General features: G+C 35.3%; 1 protein-coding gene across 1 annotated transcript in view; it reads right to left on the bottom strand.

Annotated features, from left to right (window-relative positions):
• The window catches only part of NSF (N-ethylmaleimide sensitive factor, vesicle fusing ATPase), a 73285-nt gene that overhangs the window by 13176 nt on the left and 46061 nt on the right, over positions 1 to 14048 (bottom strand). Inside the window, exons 10-16 of the mRNA XM_015832212.1 lie at positions 13579 to 13653; positions 12360 to 12547; positions 7287 to 7382; positions 7005 to 7161; positions 5649 to 5782; positions 2353 to 2419; positions 1732 to 1811 (exon numbers count right to left, since the gene is read on the bottom strand). Coding sequence (XP_015687698.1) covers positions 1732 to 1811; positions 2353 to 2419; positions 5649 to 5782; positions 7005 to 7161; positions 7287 to 7382; positions 12360 to 12547; positions 13579 to 13653 — 797 coding nt within the window. The remainder of the gene's footprint in view (positions 1 to 1731; positions 1812 to 2352; positions 2420 to 5648; positions 5783 to 7004; positions 7162 to 7286; positions 7383 to 12359; positions 12548 to 13578; positions 13654 to 14048) is intronic.

Below are 14048 nucleotides of genomic sequence, written 5' to 3'. Positions count from 1 at the left end.
CTCTCTAAGTCTAATTGTTAGTTTTTTCATAGGAACCAGCAGGGAACCCCATGTGAAGCCTCTGTGGGGTTCCCGAGCAGAGCATCCAATGCCTTGTGTGACTCTGCATGTAGATGAAGGAAGCCTTTCGGGTTGCTGTGCTGTTACTGCTCCTTTCTCAGAAAAATGCTTTTTTTCTCTGGCTTGGCTCCCTGCTGAGCCAGCGCTTTTCAATCTTCCTCTCTTTTTTCCCCTCCCCCCCTCCGTGCTTGTAAAAAATCCTCTCCTCTCCTTGCAAAACCCATGGAAACATGGAAAAATAAAAGAGCTCAGAGAGATGGATTTATTTTGTTTCTTTTATTTTGGAAAATCTACATTAATTTTAATAAGCTTTTAAAAAAATCTGTATAAGAGAATATACAAATACATGACTACAGACCACATGTATGGAGGGAAAGAACTGGATTTTTCTTTCTTTCTCTGGATTGATTTTACAAAGCTGAAGAATGCTCCACATCTAAATAATGTCTGTCTGTTTGTCTGTCTGTCTGTCTACACACACACATACACACCACTCAGTGGGGGGGGGGGTGAGTGTACATACATACATATAAGCAAGTGCAATGGCTTAATGGTTAAAAATGTTGACCTTGTCACCTGGAAAACTAATAGCCCAAGTTCAAAACCCAAGTGTCGCACAACATTCACAAGCTCCCATTCTTACCCCACCTCCTGTCCACCTAGCAGTTCAAAAGCATGGAAATGCAAGTAGATAAATAGGTACCACTTTGGTGGGAAGGTAACATTATTCCATGTGCTTCTGGTGTATAGCCATGCTGGCCACATGGCCACAGAAAATGTCTTCAGCCAAGAAACGGGAATGAGCACTATACCCTAGTGTCAGATACGACTGGGCAGGGAAACTTTTACTTTTACATACATACACACACACACACACACACACACACACACACACACACACACACACAGGAAGTACAGCTCTATCTATAGAGACAGCAGAAATATCTCCCCGATTAACTGTTTTCAGTTGTTTATAGTAATACCCAATCAAAAAGTGGTGAAGTTATCTTCCAAACTAAAAAAAAGTAGATTTTAATTGTATAGGGCCCATTCTGACATCAAATTTGGACACCTCCTCCCCGAGATCCGGCATGCTCCTACCTTCCTAGACTTTTAAAAAGCCTTATAAACCTGGATTTTCTCCAAAGCCCTGGGGAACTATATTCCTAGAGCCTTCCGGTGTTAGGAGTTTTTATGTTTGTATAAATCAATTTTTAATTTTTTTATTACTGTTTGTAAGCCATGCAAGATTATTGATACGTAACATGGTTAACCATATTAATCTAATAAATAAAACCTGAAAGCCCTCATACAGCAGTTTCATAATGATATTACCATGCATAGCAACATCTATAGAAGCATGCCAGTATGCAGAATAACGTATGTTGAATTATTTTCCTCACTAATACCTCAGAACTCAGAAATGCTAATTTTCTCCTTAATTCATACCGAAAAAAATTAGATAAAGCAGAAAGACAAACTGACTTCCCATCCAACATAAAGTATACTTAAAACTCTTCTAATTTGAAAGGACAAAAAAGACTGCTCTGTAAATGTTTCACCTCTTTTATATGAAATTGTTTCACTGCTCTTTAAAGACTTTAAAGACCTTGGATGAGAACATAGCTCAGCTTACAAACATTTTGACTTGTTGCAAGACAGGGTACTTACATTAGGTGGTGCTTTTTTCAACAATACCAGAAGAGCCTGTAACACCAGGTTGGAGAAACGTGGCCCAATTGGAACATAATCTGAAAGTTTAAGATAACAAAATAACAATACATATATTTACACAGCTCATGAAAAATCATACAGAGTGGCAACAAGTTCAAATATTGTTGTGTTTCAAAGTTTGGTCAGGTCAATTATACTCTTCCAACTGTGGTATTAAGATAACTAATGCTCCAATAGGTGTTACTAAAGAATTCCATTTGAGCCTTGCTACTGCCTAGCTAATATCAATTAATATCAATTAGGAAACTAGCTATGGTAACAATAAATCTTTGAATTGATAAATTAGAGCAGGTTAAATAAAACTCTCCTTTAATTTAATCTCAGGACCTAACCATTCTTCCTTCTTCTAGTGTTGTACCTTTTCCTCCAAATAATGAAAGGTGGATACAAACTCCATCATCTATATCCGCATAAACTGCCTCCATAATGCTACCTCCATACCCAAGCTCAGGCACACCAGCCACAACAGCCCTTCTTTTCATAGAAAACCATGGTTTTGCCCCAATCTCATGTGATTGCGTTGTTCTTCACAGATATTCCCTTTACAGGCATTCTCACCAAGAAGCCGTTCAATGTCGTCCACCACCACACAGCTGAGCTGGGACTTATAAGCATCATCAAAGATCTAAACATCAGAAAAAAGAAGCAGCAAAGGATTTTGTTAATGATGCCTTCAAGTAAAAATAAATAAAGCTTTGCCTCTTGGAATTTAAGATTTAATTTCTATCAAATTCAAGTTTTAGTTTAATTGTTTTTAAAAAAAAGCTTTTTAACAAATTGTAATACTACGAAGGGAGAAATTGATTTCTATACAAAACACACTCTAAAATTAAAGATTAGGAAAATATTGTATTATACTGTAGATAGCTAGTAATTTTGTTTTCCTTCTTTGAAATATTTGAAAATTTTGAATGGAACCACTCAAAGTTTGGAAAATTATTCCACTTTTTAGCATGCTACCCCTATGCCATGTAAAACGTGCTGAAAATATTTTTTTTAAAATATCCATTTCCTCAGATTTGGAAGAAGATGTTACCTGTGGCCCATCCACATTCTTAAAATTATTTTTTCCTTTGGTTTATCAAGAAATGTTTTTTTCTTGCTGCATATGCAGATATGTATCTTTCCTTACACAGAAATGTGAAGACCTCTTATTTAGATATACTAGATTTTTGTACTCTGCATGACTCTTTTAGCAGAGTCACAGATTAAGTGAATTTGGCTCAGTTATACACACCACCACCACCAAACTTCTCTGGGGTTTTCCCAAGCATTTCAGTTTAATATCCTACATTTTATGATTTTATGTGACTAACCATAATTATCATTATTCACTCTTATAATATCCAGAAAATAACAATGAATTTCAAGATATTACTCTACTGTAAATGATTTTTTCTCCAGTTATTGGAAGCACTGTATTAAATAACATTATGAAACTGAAAAGAAAGTAAGATAATTTACATTAAGCTAAAAAAGAATTGACATCCCCCCTCCCCGCTTCCCAAATCCCAGTTTGCAGTACAGTAAGTTGAAATTGATTACAAGTGAATGACATCCAGCATCCTTTATTCCATAGACACTTTACTTTTGATGCATGACTCTCATTATTTTTCTAAATAATAAAACAAATGAAAATGGCATGGGGATAACTATTGCTATTCCTTGGAAGTTAAAAGACACTATTGGATTTCAATGATTTTTCAGGCAAAATATTTACTCAGGCTATTTGAATGGTAAAAAGTACTGTTTGACTGTTTGACCAGGAAGACCCTATTTCTGAAACGCAGATACAAAAGTTCAAATTTTTAAGATTATCATGCAAGTCCCCAAAAGTGTATCCAGTATAGCTTTAAGATGAGAACTGGGAATTACCAGTATAGAAGCAATATCTAATTATTTTTAATTATTAGCTAAAACTAATATTTAATCCAACAGGCCTGATTAACACGGGTAGCTTCCAATCTACCTGAAATATATTCATTAGGGAAAAACTAGAAAGCTAAAACTAATATTTAATCCAACAGGCCTGATTAACACGGCTAACTTCCAATCTACCTGAAATATATTCATTAGGGAAAAACTAGAAAGCTACGGGTTCTCTAATGAGGCAATATAAAAGATGGGATTTGACCAAGCAAAAAAATTCCTGAAAGGGAGAGTCACTGACACAGGATGGCAACCAGATGTCAGTTTAGCACCAAAGCCAAGTCTTAGAAACACTCTTTTAGCACCATGCCAGGTAGTTATTAATAATCAATAATAAATAACAGATATCACAGAACATTTGTTCTGGTTAGATTCAATGCATTCCCTTCAGACGTTATTGACAGTAAATATAAAAAAATTCCTTTCCATGAATGATTTTGCCTGTGACCCCCACACTGCAGAGGATGTTTAGCAAGCGCTGCTGCACTCAAAAACTGGGGGGATACATTTATTTATTTATTTATTAAATTCACATGCCACACATTTCTCTGATAAAATGACTCTGGGAAGCTTAGGTAAATAGAAAAACAGTTAAAAATTTAAAATTATGCAAATTCAAAATGTTAAAACTATGAAAAAAAACCTCAGGAACTAAGAGCCAGATGGAATAAGGGATGGGGTCTTCTTACCCCATCAGCCGCCTCCAGCACTGAGAACTCCCCTTGGAGCACCAAGCTAACTGGCAAAACCAAGTTGTAATACCCTTTTGGAAGGCCAAAAGGGTGGGTGCAGTTTTCACCTCCAGTGGTAGAGTGTTCCACGGAGTTGGGACCAAAGCGGAAAAGAATCTTCTCTTTGACCCTGCCTTCTAGGATTCCTTGGCAAACAGTGTCTGTATACACACCTCTTCTGTTGGCACAAGAGGAGAGGGCTAATACTATTGGGGTGAGATGGCCACTCCTCAAATTGCCAATGTAGAAGTCTCATTCTCAGAATTACAGAAAGTACTAGATTGCAGTTATTGCCTCAAAGCAATCCTATATGATATGAAATACTGATATCCCTAATGTAATATTTCATAGCACACTTTAAGGTAATAATTGCAGTCATCCTTTATTATTATTATGGATCCTCTCACAGTCAACCAGATGTTCAGACTGGATTTGGCATTTCTGCCTACCTATTGAGTCTTTTCCAAGGATCTATATTATGATGATGATGATGATGATGTTTATGCCACCTTCATTTGCTTTATTATTTACAAAATATGTGCAGTCTTACAAAGTGTCTGGACTATGGAATAAAGAAGAGTGAATGCCATTTAATTGTGTCAATTTCAATTTATTTCAGGATAAATTGGGATTTTTTGGGAAAAAATGCAATCTACCAATATTTTGGCAAGGTTGTACATCCAGTAGGAGAGTTTGAGGAAATTTTCCCCAACAGTGAAATATCACATTAAAGGTGGCTGATGAGTTAAGAGGAAATCCTGCCTTCCCGCTCCCTCCGGCATGCATTCTGCTCCCTCCTCTTTCCCTCCCTCCCTCCCTCCCTCCCCATCTTTTAATTATAATTCTATTTTTCATTGTAATTTCCGCTTTTATTGCTTTAGAAATATTTATCTTTTATTATTTTTATATTTTAATGCTATAGGCCATCCAGAGTCACTTTGAAACAATGTGTGGCAAGTAAGTAAGTAAGCGAGTAAGTAAATAAATAAATATCTGTTTTAGCTTTTGGAATATCTTTTCCTTTGCTACAATAAGGCTATTTTCATACTCGCGTTTCTGATTTGAATTCAAAGCTACATAGCTAATTTGTAAAACTATTTAACAAACTGTTAGACATAGAGAGAGCAGTAGAGAAAAATGATTAAGTAATATATCAGAAAAATTGATTAATAAAGAACAGATTAGTAGTTATACCTTCTTAATTGCCTGGCACTTGGCAGTTTCTGAAAAGCCAATCATCTTATCAGGAGAACAGATCTTGATGAAGGGGAAATTAGATTCTTCTGCAATCTTTGCAGCTAAAGCTGTTTTCCCACTATGTGGGGGACCTGTTGGCAAAAATATTCCAGGGATAGACAAAAGGAATAACATAACTTGCCAGTGTTAAAAAGACAAAGTCTCTCCATGAAAACTGAATACACATGGAAGAAAAGGTCTCTCCATTTGGCTGAGATTTACATGAATGTTCAAGTTCTTAAAAGAGCTATGAACCTAGAAAGTTCATTGAGACACAAATCACTTTTAATACCAAACCATGCGTGCTAACCTTTAGCAACTTCATTAAGTTTGTCTCCTTGACGCATTGCCTCTTGGGACAGAACAGAGATTTTGTCAACATATATGTATATCTAACCCACTCATCAACCTCCATTATCTGCTTGAAATTACACAAAGGATGTACATAATAATTTTGAAGTTTCTTAAATTTGTGGTGTCAGGAAGGAAGATGGTTCAGAATATTTCAGAATTTTATCAACTCCGTTAATCATTTGCTTGATCTGTCATTTATTGTGCAGAAATTGTAATGGGTTTGAGGCTAACATGTCCCACTATTACTACATGGATATGTAAAGCATTACAAGGACTCCTTTCTTGACAGTTTTTATAGCACTGAAGTTTCAGGCTATCCTGGATAAAATTAATTAATTAAGCAAAGCTATTACAAACTGAGTGAAGACTTAGTGATCCTCCTTTTGGATAATCTACTCCCAGAATTGGACAAGGACAATGCTTCATTGTTGCTTTTGATGAAATTCTTATCAGTTTTTGATATAATAAATACTATATTTTTTGGATCACCTCTTTCCCAGTTCTAAGCTCTATATCTATCTTCATGATTTGTACTTAGACACATAAATCTTCTAGAAGTTTTAAGAAGAAAGAGCAAGATAGAGAGTATGTATTATTTTAACCATAATAACATCAGATAGCAGTTAGCACTAATCATATGTGCAAAGCCACTTCAATGGTTCCCAGTTTGTTTGTTCACTATTAAAAACCATGTTATAGCATTTTAGATATCACACCAAATATGATTTGAGGTGATGCTGAATTAAGTTCTGTAAGGTGTTAAGAGAGAGAAGAATATGCCAATCCAATTCTCTTTTCTCACAGAGGTGCCAGAATCCCCTTTTATAATCTAATATAACACTAATAATCTTCCTTCAGAAATCATATAACATTCCAGATAGAAGCAAGCTCTCTCAAGCCCAGTACTTTTTCAAGAAGCAGACCACATTTAATCCATCCTCTGTAGAGCAAGTAACATACCTTCCAAAAGAACACTGACCAAGGGAGTACGATCACTATTTTTGGCCTGCTGAACAAGAAGCTCCCCATCATCCAGCACCCGAGTAACAGGGTCACCCCATTTAATAATGCCATTCATAATATAACTTGCATAATCTTCCTGATTGGTCCCAAATGCCTGTGGTTAGAAGGAAACAGATGTAGTAAAGCAAATAATGAATAACTGCCTTCATTTCCAAGAGTAGGAATGATGTGAAATAATTCTCCTGTTTAGCAACAAGAAAAAATGAAAGACACACTCACCGGCTTAATGTCATTCTCCAGTGAAGCCAAAAAGTCTCCCCTTGTCACCTGTAGAGATTCTGCTTTTTCCATATCAACTTCCACCTTAGTGCTGGCCTAATGAAAATGGGAGATAGCGCGTTAATAAGGCAGCCAACAAAGGTGTAAATTCAAAATAGATCTACAAAGCTCAAATAATGGAACTTTCAAGAAAAATCTCAAGTATTCTCAGTTTCCCTTTAAATTAAAAGAATATATATATATATATATATATATATATATATATAGAATTTTTTTAAAAAGAATCTCTAGGAAACAATGTATCAGAATAGAATTCATGAGTGTATGCGGCAAAATAAAAGAAGCAAGAAGTTTAAAGTACATTAAGAAACATAGAAGCTGGTACATGTCTGATGAGAAAACAAGAATGGTCTGTAAGAACAAAAAGGCATGGAGTGGTATAAAAATGTTTGAAATAAATTAGTTTTAATTATTTCCCTTTTTTTTTTTATTTACAGCTTTATGTAATACAAATAAATTAGTCATACTATTTATTTCTTTACTGCACCTTGCATAAATAATATTAGTTACTTCAAAAAAGAATAAATGAATAAGTGTGTACATGTGCCTGCCTGCATTCATTCCTTTCTATTTGCTTCTGTCTATGCCACTAGTTGAGCAGAATGTATGATTTGAACTTGGACCTTTCTACTCCACATTCATAAAAAATCCCCAGCATTTTCTCTCTGATACCCTTTCACATCACATCCCTTATAGAAGATTTACAACTCTTCCTTGTTAGGTGCCCAAGATAGTGGGAAGATATTGTGGTGGGGCATACCAGGACTGCAGTTAAGATGACTAATGTGAGAGTGCATAAAATCTTTCTATGTACATAAAGCCCAATCCATATTTCCAAGTCTCCTCTAAAAGTAAAATAAATAAGCCATTACATTAAGAAAAGAGATGGTGAGGCTTCCAGTTCCGGATCACGGTGGTGCGGTCAAGCGAAGAGAGTCGTTTCTTCGCCGGCCAAGTTTCCTCCGCCAGTAGACCCCTGAGTGGGTCGAAAAGTTGCTCTGGAGGAGTGACTACTGTTGAGGAGGCTTCTCGGATAACTGCAGAGGGCGGCGGCATCTTCTGCAGTCCGAGTATCTCCTTTGGGCCGACGGAGTAAAGATTGGTCAGTAAAATGGCCGATTATTTAGCTGCGCCAACCGTAAGCCATAGATCATCTAAGCAAACACTCACCGTGGAAGATTCGGTGAAACCTTTTTTTACCTTTACTTCTTTTTATTGTTCCTATGAAAAGCTTTTTTGGGGGGAATTATTTCCCTTTTTGTTGAAGTGGCGTTTTAGATGGGGGAAGAGAAGCTTATGAAAAGGATTAAATTTATTTTTTTTCTAATGGCTGATTTTATTTTTGGATATTGGGGAACCCCAAGAAACTTTCTTATAGAGATTCAACATGCCAACTATTTGGAGAATACTGTTTTCTTTTATTTTTATGGTGTCTGGAAAGACTGAATATTTGACTAGCTTTGATTATCCTTCAGGGGACATTTTCTGGCGAAACTACTTATTGCACTTGTTTTTTTTTTTTCCTTTTTCTCTTGGAATTTGACTTTGACAAAGGAAAAAGATAAAGAAGCCTGGGAGAAGGTGGATATTGACTGATTTCTTTTAAATATAGTCTCCCCCAAAAGGACAATGTCTTTAAATATGATAGAAATGGAGGAAACCTGTTTAGACCTTACATATAAGTACATATTGGACAAAATCCTGGAAAACACGGAGATGATAATTGCCTACACAAAGGAGATCTCTTTGCAATGACAAGTCAAAGCACAAGGCTTAAGTAAGCACTTTGGAAGCCAAGAAATAACAGAGGGGGTCTATATTCAAGAGACTTGTTCCCATTCCACTGAGACGGAAGAAGTAAATTTACATTTGGATCATCAACTGATATTGGAAAAAAGTCTTGATGCTAATGAACAAATGACTTATAATAAGGAAATGGAGGATCGTACCCCAGAAGGCCAAGCCGACTTGCAGACACCATTTGACTCTTTGACAGAGAAAAAACTATCAGAAGAAGAGCAAAACTTGACTAAAGAGGACTATACATTATTTTATCTACAATCTACTAAGAAAATGACTTCAACTAAATCTTATGCAATTTTTAAAAAGATGGGAAATGACGTTCAGCTACGAGCGACTGAGAATAGTTATAATTCTTATACCAGCCTAATAAAATGGACAATGGGAGACTCCCTTTTGGTGTGCACATTATGGCAAGAGACAATGGGAGATCTATTTGCGGAACTAGAGACTCGACTATGGAAACCCATTTGGAATAGAAAGAAACCCAGAATAAGATATAAACAATAAATTGGAGATTATAGTTATGGGTGGTAAAGGTCTTATAGCGGATTGATTTGGATTTGGATTTGATCAAAAGGGAGGCCATTATGAAATTATTTAGAATTTAATAATGAAATATAGTAAGAATATGTTTTTTTGGAATGCTAGATTGTTCTCTTCTTTCTTTTTTCTCTTTCTCTTTTTCTTTCTTTTCTTTTTCTTCTTTCCTTGTTTTTTTCTCTTGGTTTATTTACGTCCCTTTCCTTTTGTGCAAAGTTTTTCTTTTTTTTCCTTGTACTCTTTATATCTTTTTAATATTAGAGATGATATAATGAGAAAAGAATTGAAATAATGGAAGAGATGAATTTAATAATTGGAGAATTATTGAAAAAAAAATAGAATACAGTTGAGAAATGTAAGAATCTAGTTATGAAAATAACATGTTTAAATAAGGGAAATTAGGGGTACCTGAATAGTAAATAAATATGTTAGTTCAAGTTTAAATATTTGAAAAATTAACAAAGCGTAAAACAGGATTTAATGGGATAATGAGTTTTTGCAAACTTTCATTGATTAATGGAATTTATATGTAGCGATATATTAATGAATTTGTTTTAGAAATGTATCAATTTGATTATAACATCTTATATAGAGTTTGTTTAAGTCTAAATATTTGAAAAATTAATAAAGCATAAAAGAGGATCTTATGGGATAGATGATGAGTTTTAGCAAACTTTTATTGATTAATGGAACATATGTAGCGATATATTAATGAATGAATTTGTTTTAGAAATGTATTAATTTGATTATAATATTTTAAACAAATAGAGAGTGTTAGTTTAAGTTTTAAGGGATAGATAATGAGCTGCTGAAAATTTTTATTGATTAATGGAATTTATATCTAGAGATACACTAATGAATGAATTTATTTGAGAAATGTACTAATTTGATTATAATATCCTAAATAGATAGAGAGGGAAATTTTAAGGAATACTGTGTTTATATTTACAATGTTACTGTTGTTTTTTAATTGATTACCCTTTCTCCACGTTGATTCTCAAGCCTTGTTGGTGTAAAATGGAAAACTAATAAAAACTGTTTAAAAAAAGAAAAGAAAGGAGATGGTGCCAAAGAAATGTGCAGAAGCTATCTAGCTTCATAAGTGATTCTGAACTGGGGAAGAAGGGGGTGACTTGATAGAACCAGGGAAAGTAGATCAGCACCATGGAATCTGCCACTTTATGGAGTTGCCATAGTAAAAACTTTGTTCTGCTTCAGATTTTAAATCATCTTTAAAGTATGTTTTCCTTCATTTTTATAAACTACAAGGGTCTCATCCCTCCCCAAATTCATCTGCACAGCATACACACTAAGGCTATGTGTTCCAGGATGCATTCCAAGCCCAACACCTGTTACAGTCACAGGCTAACAAAAATCAGTATTTCAACACTGTCCAATATAAAAAACTAATTTAGCTTGTTTCAACTAATCTCTAATTTACTCGTCCTGACATTTCACATCTGACATCACTCATTTCCTGCTTAGAGCCCAGTGACCTTTACAACTAAAAATGAAGGAGAAAAAGAAAACAAGAGAAAGGAAAGAGAAACACTCCAAAGAATATCTCTGTCTGAAATCAGGCCTTTGGGATCTAAGTAATAAAAGTATTGTAGATGTTTACCCTCTTGGTGCATATCATAATTCATGATATTGTATGAGTAAAATCTAATCCCATTTCAATATCTAATAGTAGACCAGGACAATATTTGATGAAACTTCATAAATAAGGAGACAAATGTTTGATATAATACAAAGAAGATACAATCTATTTCATACATCCTACCAGTGTATCAATCTTAGCCTATATATTCAAATGTGCATGCTTTTTTGCCTTGTGTACTTTTATATTTTTTGTCTCTTTGTCAAATGAACAACATTCCATTAGGCGAGCACAAGCACAATTTTGCACTGAATTTCTTTAAAACTCCAGCCCATAAGAGCAGGCAGCTAAGTGTTACTTTCAAATTGGAAATAACTGAAAAATAGGTATGCATAACATTATATGAAGGAAATATTCCAACCCCAGATTGTTCCCAAATAGAAGTTAAAGTAGCTCCAAAACATGTCCATTCCAGAGTTGGAACATTCCATGATAGAGTTTCACAATACCATCATTTTCCCAGTCATGTTTAATATGTATGTACCTACTCAGTCTTATTATAGCATTTAACAAAGATGAACCCTGCCTCCAACAGTTAGCCTTAATAACTGGAAATTAGCAGGTAAGAAAAAAAGTTTGGGACAATGGTGCTCAAAGAACTAAGAAAGGGAAAGAAGATGTAGCTGTTGTATCATGCTGCCTAAATGATGTAGATTAAATAAATGGGGCTATTTATTTAATCTAGTCTGAGCTTCAGATTACAGCAGAAGAAACTGCTTGCTTCAATTTTCTTTCATCTTTTTTTTGGTCCCCAAAAATAACATGAATCACCCTTGAAAACTATTTTTACTTGTTAAAGTTTTCTTCCCCTACAACAAATTTGAATCAAGAATGAGGGGAAATATTGATCATTTAAGGATTTATTTTGCCTTTTAGGTTAACTCTTGAATTCTTTATAATTAAGCAAAACTCATAAGAAGAACAAAAGAGGAAGCGGCATAAGGAGGCAGGGTCCAAGTTCAGATCTAGTGCCATCTGCAGAGATTGGGTAGTGCTAAGGAGGAGCAAACCTTAATATGTCTGTTCATAGCTGTGGATTGGGCTGCCCGAACCAGACCCTCAAGTTCAGCACCACTAAAGTTCTTTGTCTCTACGGCCAGCTCTGTAATATCCACATCTGAAGCCAGCAGTTGGTGGGTTCGCATCCTTGATGTATGGATATTGAGAATCTGCATTCGACCTTTTTCATCAGGCAAGCCTAAACAGAATAATTATCATTTTGCTTTAAATCATTTTTTTCACAATGATCTTTTATGTAGCGTGTCTGCAATTTCCAATATTTCTTGTCAAGATCTTAGTTGGGGAATTCTAGAAGCAATTGTCCCCAACACCTATGGAGACAGCCATATTGGGAAAGGCTCTTTAGATATTACCACTTTCTCCCATGATTGCAATATTGTAACAAGCTAAGTAATAACCTTTCTTTCCCAAACCCGTCCTCTGAGCATTCCATTTTAAAGAATGGAAAATGGGATGGACATTGCACCTCATTTTCAACCAGAATGCAACGGAGATTTCTGAATCATTTTGTTACAATTAGGCACAGATAATGTCTGACTGGAGAGTATGGACATATCCATGCAATTTTCTTAACAACTTTTGCAATTGCTTGGGGTGTTTTTGGATTTCCCAGTCTAGACTTTTGCCCTGATATTTCTTAGGAGTGTCCTATCTAAATCACATTGTACTTCCCATATTTACATGCTATGGATGTATATAGTTTAAACTTCTGTAGCTGTATCTACCTGTAATATCCAAACTTTGGAAACTTGGGAATAAGAACAAGCCAATATGTGAAAGGAAAAATTAAATGCTTTTCTCTATTGCTGAAAATGGAAAAGACAAAAGAATGCATGCTCAAAGCTTGTTGCAGCTTGGTGTTCTTCTAATGTAAGAATTCAGCCATTTCTGTATGATCACATAGAAGGAAAGACAATTTATATGAAGCCAAACTAATGGCTTGTGAGCTGTAGTAAATGTTACTTTTGTCTTCTGTTTTTGCCTTTGTTCAATCTCTATGAGTATTTTCCAGTCATGGGTATCATGGTTCTGTTAGTGTAATGTTCAAGAGAATCCATATTGCACATCTTCCTTGTTCAAGTTAATATAAATTATGGAGAGAGGGCTTTGGCCATAGGACCATATGCACCAAGTTATTTCCTACCAAACTTTCTAATGCCTACCATTTGTTTGTGGGTTTTGATAATAACTGCTGCCCTGACTATTTACCAATCTCCATTTTCACTTCCAGTCGTCCAGGTCGTAAGAGTGCTTCATCAATCAGGTCTGGTCTATTGGTCATACCTGGACATTAAAAAGAAATTATTACTAGAATGAGTCCAGATACTATATCTGATTCTTAGGTTAGCTGATTGAGCCTTCTGGGCAGCAAGCAAACAATCCTACTCAATTGTTGTATCTTTCCATTAAGCAAAAGAGGCAAATCAAACATAGCATTCCCACCAGAAGTGATAATGTTATATTTATCTTTTATTTACTATATATAAGAAGATCCCAAAAGGATCTCAAAAGTTGTGTGTGTGTATGTGTGTGGGGGAGCTATCTAGTCATATGAGAGAAAATGAGGAAAATGAAAAGGGGTTGTTCCCAGACTTGAACTGCGATTCATCTAGCAATGTCCAAAGAGGGAGGGAGGGAGAGGGAGAGGGAGAGGGAGAGGGAGGGAGGGAGGGAGGGAG

Source organism: Protobothrops mucrosquamatus, unplaced genomic scaffold (assembly GCF_001527695.2).
Source record: "Protobothrops mucrosquamatus isolate PMUCROS unplaced genomic scaffold, P.Mucros_1.0 scaffold1, whole genome shotgun sequence".
Lineage (NCBI taxonomy): Eukaryota > Metazoa > Chordata > Lepidosauria > Squamata > Viperidae > Protobothrops > Protobothrops mucrosquamatus.
This window is presented reverse-complemented; position numbering and strand designations above follow the sequence as displayed.